The sequence below is a fragment of the Chinchilla lanigera genome, unplaced genomic scaffold, assembly GCF_000276665.1.
Source record: "Chinchilla lanigera isolate Chin_1 unplaced genomic scaffold, ChiLan1.0 scaffold00144, whole genome shotgun sequence".
In the NCBI taxonomy this organism is placed as follows: Eukaryota; Metazoa; Chordata; class Mammalia; order Rodentia; family Chinchillidae; genus Chinchilla; species Chinchilla lanigera.
Window position 1 is genome coordinate 2,690,166 of NW_004955545.1, and position 10,114 is coordinate 2,700,279.

At 46.4% G+C, this 10,114-nt stretch overlaps 1 protein-coding gene across 2 annotated transcripts in view; it reads right to left on the reverse strand.

Moving 5' to 3' along the window:
* Gpatch4 (G patch domain containing 4) overlaps window positions 1-4,568 on the reverse strand; it is a 9,907-nt gene extending 5,339 nt beyond the window's left edge. The window contains exon 1 of one of the 2 annotated variants that reach the window (XM_005411685.2): window positions 2,788-4,568. In XM_005411685.2, coding sequence (XP_005411742.1) covers window positions 2,788-2,968 — 181 coding nt within the window. In that variant the 5' untranslated portion in view covers window positions 2,969-4,568. The remainder of the gene's footprint in view (window positions 1-2,787) is intronic. The other variant, XM_005411687.2, reaches the window with a different exon arrangement.
* Window positions 4,569-10,114: the final 5,546 nt, after the last annotated feature.

Sequence of the window (10,114 nt, forward strand, 5' to 3'; positions counted from 1 at the left end):
CCTGGGCTACAAAGTGAGCTCAAGGCCAGCCTGAACTGCATAGCGAGACCCTGTCTCAAAAAGACAGAAGAAAAAAAAAGTGTTATAATCACTCTGCTTTACAGATGAGGAAACTGAGGCTTAAAGAGGTTAGATGGCTGGCTCACAGTCACACAGCTAATGTGTGTAGAATTCAAACCAGGCAGCTTGTCTGTAGATGTCACATTTGTTACCGCTGCATGATAACATCTCCCACAGTCTACTGCCCTGTAGAAACAAAGCTACAAGGTGTTTCTTAGCCAGAATATAAGATAATGATATTAAGGAGAGCTTCCATCTTGTGCCCATGTGTCAGCACTTGCACTCCTCTTTGTGTGGGTGCTACACATTTCTCCCACATTGCTGCTGATTTCACTCTTGTTGCAACTTCCCCTTTTGAAACTGCCCTGTTTAGGAGGGGCACTCTTAATGAGCATTTAATGCATAACAGGTAGATTATACATACTGTCATCTCATTTAATCTTAGTCCTTTGAGATAGGTATCGTCCTTATTTTACACATGAGGAAAACAAGGCCTGGGTTTCCTGCCTGAGGATATACAGCTAGTAAAAGATGGAACTGTAATGAGTCCAGATTACCTGACTGCAAAGTAGTCCTAGATTGCATCACCAAACAGTGATGTTTCTTTACAGTAATTCCCATGTTCCTCCTTTTGGACCCAGAATAGCATTATACAATTTATACACTAAATTCACCTCTGAAATTGTTAAGATGAGTTATCACAAGATATTCAAAACTAAAACTACTAGTGTTGACTTGATTCACAATAGTTAACGTGCTAAGATCTGTGGACATTTATTTATCATACGAATTGCTGACAGTTGTTAAAGCTGACTAATGGGACTACTGTGGCCTCCCAAAAAGTCAACTAGGAAGGGTAAAATTTTCCTGAGTTTAAGGTTTGGTACGGATCCTATTAAAAAAAAAAAAAAAAGCTGGGCATGGTGGTACACGCCTGTAATCCCAGCACTGGGAGGCTGAGACAGTAGGATCGCTTCAAGTTTGAGGCCATCTTGGACTACATAGTGAGCCCTGTCTAAAAAACAAAAACCAAAAAAAGCACCATTACAGTCACTCCTCGAAGAGATTATGTACTAGGTTTCAGAAGGGTGAGCAGTCTTGTTAGGTACAAAGGCAAAGTCAGATCCTCATACCTCTGTTTCCATGTCTTTGGTGAAGGATGATAACCTAAAAAGCTGACACCTTGAGAGCTCAAACATATGTGTGTTCTTTTTTGTTGTTGTTTTTTTTGTACCGGGAACTGAACTCAGGACCTGTGCTTGCCAGGCAGGTGCTTGTGCCGCTGAGCTATAGCCCCGGCTCTTAAATTTGTGAACTGAGGTACCACTTACTGGTGTGTACTTTCACACCGGGCTTTGAGATTCTTTCTTTTTTTTGGTTCTGGGAATTGAACTCAGGACCTTGCGCTTGCCAGGCAGGCGTTTGTGCCACTGAGCTATATCCCAGGCCCATTGAGAGCTCCAACATAAAGCACCGACTGAAGAAATGGCTCATCCTGCTTCTTGATACAGTAAGACAAAATTCAAACCCTGAGGCCTTAGAGGCCACCTCAAAACTGCCTCCTTCGAGAAGTCATCTCTGATTTATCCATCCCTAGATTACAATAGTACAAGTAATCATATTTAAACCGGGAATGTGGCACATGTGTGTAAGCCCAGCACTATGGAAAGCTAAGGCACAAGGGTTTTGGGGGGGTTTCTGAGACAGGGTCTCAGTAGTGCAGGCTGGCCTCAACCTCGTGGTGATCCTCCTGCCCCAGCCTCCCTAGTGCTGGGATTACAGGTACCACCATGCCGGGAGGCGGCATGAGGATTTCAAGATAAGAGTACCCGCCTGGGTACTAACTATCTAAAAAATAAAATTTTTAAAAAGGGCTGAGGATGTAGCTCAATGTAAAGACAAATACTGAGTTCCATCCCATATACCACTTATTGAACGTTACTCAGTAGCAGGCTGTTGTTAATTGCTGCACACAGATTATCTCAGTTCTGCCACCAACACTATTAGGAGGTGTTCTTGCCCATAATTTCCAAATGAGGAAGCAGGCACTGAGAGGTTTAACTGAACAAGTCAAATAGCAAGGAGGGCCCGAGGCTCGGTATTCATGCAGTCCAGAACTGGTGTTCCTAATCACTACACTCCCCAATCTCTTAAATCTCTTTGTGCTTTTTGCTTACTTTATCCCGTCATAATAATTCAAAGCGACATGCCCCAGAAGTCGGGAGACAAATGTTATTCCACAGCCCCTGACAGTTCAAGCGGCGAAGGAAACTGAGCATATGTTCAGTTGTTACTTGTTGAAATGAATGACGGGCGAGAATCGCTTTAAAGGGCTGTCGTGGAATACAGGACAGAAGTAACGAGGTCCTTCATGCTGTGCAACAGTCTTTGTGAAGGCTCCAAGCACACTTTGGAGGCACTGTCTCCTCCCCGTCTATCTGAGTTTTCAGAGGCGGTCCACAGCTACGCTCTTTTTTGTTTGTTTGTTTTTCCGGTACCGGGGATCGAACTCATGACCTTGCACTTGCCAGGCAGGTACTGTGCCGCTGAGCTAAATCCCCAGCCCCCCACAGCTACACTCTTACAACTGTCAGAAAGCCGGCTGCACTTTCCCTATGCGTCCTGTTAAGGTCTAAGTTCCAGCTCTTTTACTACAGTGTGACTAGGGTAAAACTACTCTCCTGCCCTCACATTTGATTCTGAGCTCAGGGGAAGAGAGCCTCTTACCGTCACTGCGGAGTCCTCTGCGCGGAAGCATGTGGCACACCTGACATGTGCGCCGCCATCTTCCCGGAAACGCCGTGCCGGGCTTCCTAGCCGACTGAAACCATAGAGACGCCGGCGGGAGCTCAAATCTTAGTCCTCCCAAGAGATCTTGGCTAATGCGGGCCGGCGGCATGGTTGCCATAAGGAACCGCCCCTTGGAAAGTGTCTTTCCTGAGGTTTCGAGGGCATTCCCTGGCTTTTTCCCCTCAATCCCTGAGCCGCCGGAGGACTCCGTCCTACCCAGCCCCCTGAGAAGGCCGAGAGCAGCTTCGGATCCTATGATGCGCTGATTCCGACATCAGCACGAGGAAGGGAAAAACAGGGAAGGGTCGGGACTGGCCTGAGCTGTTTGTGGGGAGCAGAGGAGGAGGGGCACCTCTGCGGTGATTTATGGGGATTAACGCTCAGCCTTCAGGAACAGTTATTTAGGAGACTGGAGAGTTGGTAGGTTCAATGAACACTTTCTGACCCACCATTCGTGTCAGAACCTCCCCTCTTGGTGCTGGGGACACAAGGCTGACTACGTCACGCGCAGCCCAGGAGAGACAGGACAACATAGACCCCAGGTGCAGAATCCCAGACCACGCACGGCGGAGGCACTGGACTTGCTGGGAGCTGAGGGTCTGTGATGCAGGCAGGGAAAGAAGCCACTGCGAGGAAGTCAGCGACAGGAGCTGCTCCCCGGCTTCTAGCGTCCGGGAACACCAAAACCGAAGCGTGCCCTCATCTTGCCTTCCAATCGGTGTTTCTGTTCGCTTAACGCCCCCTACAGACTACCACGCAGAAAAGTCTCTGTTCAATCGGCTCAGCGTCGCTCACCCCTTCACCCTCGTAAAATTTTTTACCTTTAAAATATGCTCACTCTGGATCTTGATCGCTGGGATTTTAGACGCTTGCTGAAGGCACGTGGGATGCCTCAAGTACTTGAAAGCAGGATCCAAGAGGGGTGAATGAAGTCAGATCTGATTCTTTTCCCACTTTGCCATGCGTGTGACCTTGAACAAACCATTTCTCATGATCAAGAGTACCTTTTCTCTGATTTGTAAAATTAAAGTATTGGACTGGTTCGATTATTTTTATAAACTTGAGTTTTATGCGTTTCAGGAACCACTGAGAATATTCTGTAGATACTTTCAATTTCCACCCCTATCTCTCCTATCCCTTTTATCTGATGTGTGTATAGTATTATATGTAATAAAGAAGATTGGAAGCTCCTAAATGATGTCATTCCAAAGGCCTTGCCAACCCAGAATTTCTGTATGGTACACTGCAGACTGCTCCAAAAACTAAGCCGTGTAAATCTTTGATAGTGAGTTGATTGTGTCAATTTAAGTAAGAAACATTCAACTAAATTGGAACAGCATAGTTCTGGGTGTGGCTGAGATTTACTGGAAGATTTGCTGGGTTTTACTGGGCGTGACAGCAACCAGTAGGGCTGCTGTCTAAATGGTATAAAAGGAAAATGAAGAAGGCTTCCTTCTGTTTCTTCAGAGAAGCTCTTGTTGTCACCTTCTTGGGCGTCATCTGGCTTACACCATTGACCCTTCAACCTCCTGATACAGATTCAAATGGGACACTACAGTGAATTCCAGGCCTTCGCCTGGCTCCTTCAGATCTCCAGCACTCAGACAGACCTTTTGCACTCTTCCAAACCTAACTCTGTGGGTAGCCACTGTTAACCAATCTTGTAAATTCTTTTTTTTTTTTCCTTGTAAATTCTTACATATTTGTATATCTTGCATTAAATCTGTTTCTCTAGTAAGCACTGACTGATACAGACTCAATTTCTAATCTGGCCTAGGACCTTCAGCTCCCTGGTCCACCAAGCCTCACACATTAAGAAAACAGGTACTGAGGATCCCCTATAGACCAGGGAGTAGTGGTATGTAAAGGTCGATCCCTGGTCCTTTCTGTCAGGCCTTCTAGTCTTTGGGGATATGGACATGTTTCCAGGCATATACATTTCTCAGTGATGAAGGTGAGGACACAGTGCTTTGGGGTAAGAGGAGAAGCATCTGACCCAGTCCAGGGCCCCTGGAAGCTTTCAGAGGGGTACTAGGACTTCGGGTTTGTCCCTGGGGTGTGTGAGACTGTAAAAGAGGAAGAGGCCTTAAGGAATTTGGAGTTTAATGAGGTCTCACACACATTCAGAAGGGTGGAAATAAAGGCCAGTATGAGAAAATAATACATGGAAATACTCAGGCATAGTGGTGCACACCTGTAATCCCAGCACTGGGGAGGCTGAGGCAGGAGGATCACTGTGAGTTCAAGGCCAGCGCGGACTACATAAATGAGTTCAAGGCCAGCTTGCACTATGTAGTGAGACCCTGTCTCAAAAACAAAAGACACTTTTTCTGCAGTGGAGTGCTCTTTATTTTCGTACAGGCAGGCACTCTGGCATTCTTCGGAGTAGGCGTGTTGTTTGAAAGCATTGAGAACATGATTTGATAGTTTTAAGTCCATTCCAATTCCATCTCCTACCTGAAACCCAGGTGCAAAATTTTCCATTCTTGCTGTATTCTTTCTCCCGCACACCGCTTCATCGTGTCTGGTCCTGATGTCTTTTCCTTTTCCAATAAAGACCCTTTATGAGAGTGGAAACTGGCTTTGCTGGCTTGTAGGGGTCATGGAGAGTATCCTGCCAGTCAACCTTGTCTTCAGAGTTGTCGCTGTCTTCAAAAGGATGCACTTTTGGGTAATTTTCAAAGGAAATGGAAACTTTGCTGTTGCCGTTGAATTTTTTTTTCTTCACGCCTCAGCTGCAGCATCTGAGCCAGTATCGGGTCACTGGAAGTGTCAGCGTTTGGCCCCCAAAATAAATGGTCCTTCAACAATGGCAACTTCAGGAAAAGCAGCAGTTTCTTCTAACTGCAGTTCTTTAGCCAACTGTCTACTCATTACATCCGACAAAGACAGGATGTTGTCTTTTGGTGAATAGCCCACGGACACTGGCTGGGTTGCCAGGCTTCTGCCAGCTTAGGTCAGGGAATGCTACTCCCACCAGATCCACTGGGGGAAGAAGGCAGTGACAAGGACAGAGCAGCGAGGTGGCAGGACAGGGAGAAGCTTCCGCTGAGACAGGAAGGGCAGCAGGGAGCAGCAGTGGGTGTCAGAATTAAGGTGATAGATGGCTGTGGTGGCTGCTGTGTCCCTTTTTTGTGGTGACTACTTGTTTTGTGTGTGTGTGTGTGTGTGTGTGTGTGTGTGTATACTATACTGTTTTTAGATTTTTTTGTTTTTAGATTTTTTAGATTTTAGATTTGTTTTTAGATTTTTTTGTTTGTTTTGTTCTCCTTTTTGTTTTGTTCTTCTTTCATCCTCTCCTGTCTTCTTTACCAGTTTCCTGAGGTCAGGGGAATTTTCCTTAGTCCTTTAAGCTTGCTTCTTATCTCTTCCTTCTTTCATTTCTCCAGTTTTTCCTCCTTGTGAATTTTCTCCCCTTAGGGTAGAATTGCTATATTGAGTGGATATTAATTATACATAATTTTCTGACTTGCCTTAGATTTTGTTATATAAGTCTCATACCTAGAGTTAAAGGTGGCAAATAATTAGTTATCACAGTTTCTCATTTTCCAGGCTGTGCTTGATGCTCTATTACTGATAGTACTATTTAACCAAGGTGACGTAGTTGTGATCAATCAATCGTCCTTGTATGCCAATACCTAAATTATATGGGGATCATAAGTAATACTACAGTCCAGTACCAAAGAACTGGGTGGTAGGGCAAACAGGCTGCAACCTTTCATTCCTAATAAACAGAAAAGGCAGGATTCGGGGACAGACTCAAAGGCCAAAAGCCAGCTATGCCCAGAAGACATCTTTGATAAGTCGCCATTGCCTTAAGAGGTTTTGATAGTAGTAGTAACACTACCTACCATAAGCAATTTACAAGCCTCAACATAGAAAATAAATTAACAGAAAAATATAGAAAATGAGAAAACATGGAAGAGAGATGCAACCCAACACCCCCAGCTCACCTAAGGCAAATCTGGGGGCATTGAGGTGGAAAAAAATCAAAAGCCACCCACTTAAGCTGTCAGAGAAAAGAAAGAAATCACCTATAAAGGAAAACCTATTAAAATCACAGAAGACTTCCCAACATAAACACTTAAATCCAGGAGAGTATGAAGTATTTCAAGCCCTAAAAAAAACAGCCTCCAACGCTGCAAAAATTATCTTTCAAAACTGATGGAGAAATAAGATACTTCCATGTTAAAGAACACCTGAAGAAATTCATGACAACCAAACCAGCACTCCAAAAACTTCTGAAGGATATTTTAGTAAGACACAACAAAGACAACAATTCAAAGAATCCCAATAGGAAGAATCCAAGGCAAGCAATTAAACAGAAGGGAAAGAAAGGGAACCAACAATAAGAAAATAATGAAATGACAAGGATAAGTCAATACCTATCAGTTATAACCATCAATGTGAATGGTCTCAATTCACCAATCAAAAGAAAGAGGTTGGCAAACATGTACTAATAAAATAAATAAAAATAAAATGGAAAAATCTGGGCATGATAGTGCACATCTGTAATCCCAGCACCTAGGAAGCTGAAGCAGGAGGACTGCTGTGAGTCTGAGGCTGGCTTGGGGATAAATAGTAAGTTCCAGGCCACCCTGAACTACAGAACTATGTAGTGAGCCCGTGTCTCAAAAAAAAAAATTTTTTTTTTTTTTTTTTTGAGACAAGGTCTCACTATGCAGTTCAGGCTGGCCTTGAGCTCACTTTGTAACCTAGGCTGGTCTTTAACTCAAAAAGATCCTCCTGCCTCAGCCTCCTGGGTGCTGGGATTACAGGCATGCGCCACCACAACCAACTCCCTGTCTCAAAATTTAAAAAAAAAGGAAAAACTGGAAAGAACTGTAACATCCTACAACAGGAGAAAGACTACTGAAATTATAATGTAAGTATATAATGGACTAATATCTAGTCTTTAAAAATGGTGTTAGGCTAAGAACATAATTCTGTGGTAAAATGAGGCCCTGGATTCAATTACCAGCACTGCCTAAATAAATAAATAAAAATAGGGTTGGACTTCGTGTTGCACTGCTGTAATTCCAGTGTGCTGGGAGGCTGAGGCAGGACAATCCAAAGTTCAAGCATTGTCTTGGCAACTTAGTAACTTAGATCCAGTCTCAAAATAAAAATGAAATAAGGATTGAGAATGTAGCTCAGTGTGAAGGCCCTGGGTTCAATCCCCAGTACTGGGAAGGAAGGAAGGAAGGAAGGAAGGAAAGAAGGAAGTAAGGAAGGAAGGAAAGAAGGAAGGAAGGAAGGAAGGAAAGAAGGAAGGAAGGAAGGAAGGAGTTCAAGGCCACACTCAGTTACATAAGGAGTTCAAGGCCAGCCTGGACTACACAAGGAAACCCTGTCAAAGCAAAACAAAACAAAACTAAACAGAAGTCAGATAGACATAAAAGGCCATATGCTGTATATTATTCTGCTTTCGTGCAACACCCAGGACGGGCAAATCCACTAGCACAGAAAGTAGATGGCTGTGGGGGCGGGGCTGAGTGTAGTTGGGGACCCCTGGTTACCTGCTGAGACCAAGTTCTCACCTCCGCTCGATGTTACCAGAAGCAAATCTCTTCAAAGGGGCCACCGATGAAGAACCTGCCTGACCTTGCTGTTCAGGTCCACGGTGGCACGGGGCAAGAGTGCCAGGAGGGCTGGGCCCCTCAGGAGCTGGTGCCTGTGGCCCGCAGGTCTGGCCCCCCCAGCTCTGAGGTACTCGTCCTCTCCTAAGCGGGAGGCCCAGCCCCGGGACGGGAACTCTGCGGACTGAGCAGGAATCCCCGCCACTCCCATCTGCCCCTCTTTATGGCGGGAGACTGGACGTCGGGGCAGTTTGGCCCTTGACCCTGGGTGCAGCCTTCATCTTCCTCGCTGCCGCCCCGGAAGAGGAGCGGGAGGGACGGGGCACGGGGACCAAGGTCCCAGCACCGAAGGGGTCCGGGCCAGTGCTCCTTCCCTCCTCTCCCCAGCCGCCCAAGTGCAAACCCATTCTCCAGACGCGGAGGGAAGATGGAGCGGGAGGGGCGCGGGAGAGCGGGGAGGGGGAGACGGCGCGCTCGGGGCGGGACGAGGGCGCGGGGCTCCCGCCCATCGCGAAGTGACCGTGCAGATGCTGCGCAAACGTTTTCTGAAGCGGCAGTTTAAACGTCCGCACGCCAGTGGGGGACAAGCGGGAAAGAGAGCTGAGACGGCGAGAAAGAGGAACGCACCGGGCAGGCACGTCGCACCTCGGCGCTGCAGTGCGAGCCGCCCGCGCCCCCAACGTCGCCCGCCGAGCCTCGGGGAGTGGCTCGGGCTCCGGCTGCGGCTCCGCACCCTCGCGCGGACTTCAGGCCCGCGGCGGCGCCCACTCTGCGGGTGGCTCTGCCCCCTGCTGGCGCTCTGCTGTATTGCACACTGCCTTTAGACTAGGACTCCAAATTCATAGATGTGGCCTACGAAAGCAGAGAAGCGCCTTGAAAGGTCAGAAGCTTAGGCAGCAACGTACATATCAAAGGGTATTTTCTCTGAGTGCTAGTATTAAGGGGTGCTTTCGCTTTTAATGTTTTTATGTTTGTTAAATTGTCTACGGTTAAGTGTAGGGGCTGAGATGTGGCTCAGCAGCAGAGCACACCGCGTGCACACACACCACACTGTAGTGGAGTTAAGTGTATGATTGTATAATCAGTAACAAAGGCAATCAAAGCTGGGCGGTGGTGCAGCCTGTCATCGCTGCACTGGGGAGGCTGGGGCAGGAGGATCACGGTGAGTTCAAAGCCATCCTGGATTACATAGTAAGACTCTGTCTCAAAAAACAAAACAAGCCAGGTGTGGTGGAGCACACCTGTAATCCCAGCACTTGGGAGGCTGAGGCAAGAGAATGGTTATGAGTTCGCGACCAACCTAGGCTACAAAGTGAGATCAAGGCCAGCTGAACTGCAGAGCAAGACCCTGCCTCAAAAAGACCAAAAAAAAACAAAAAACAAAAACAAAAACCCCCAAAAAACCTAAAAAACAAAAACAACAAAAACAAACAAAAAAGGCAGTTAGCGTTGCCTTCCAATTTAAATAATTATTATTCTATGATTTAGTGTAGCAGTTGATGGCTTCATGCTTACATTTAAACGTTTGAGCTTTCTGGGTTTATTATAGTCTAAGGAATGAGTTATGGTTTTGTTCTCTGCGCCCCCCATGTGGCTCATTGTTCCAACCTCAGCAACCTAAATGCACATTAGGGGCTGGGGATTTAGCTCAGCGGCAAAAGCGCCTGCCTGGCAAGCGCAAGGTC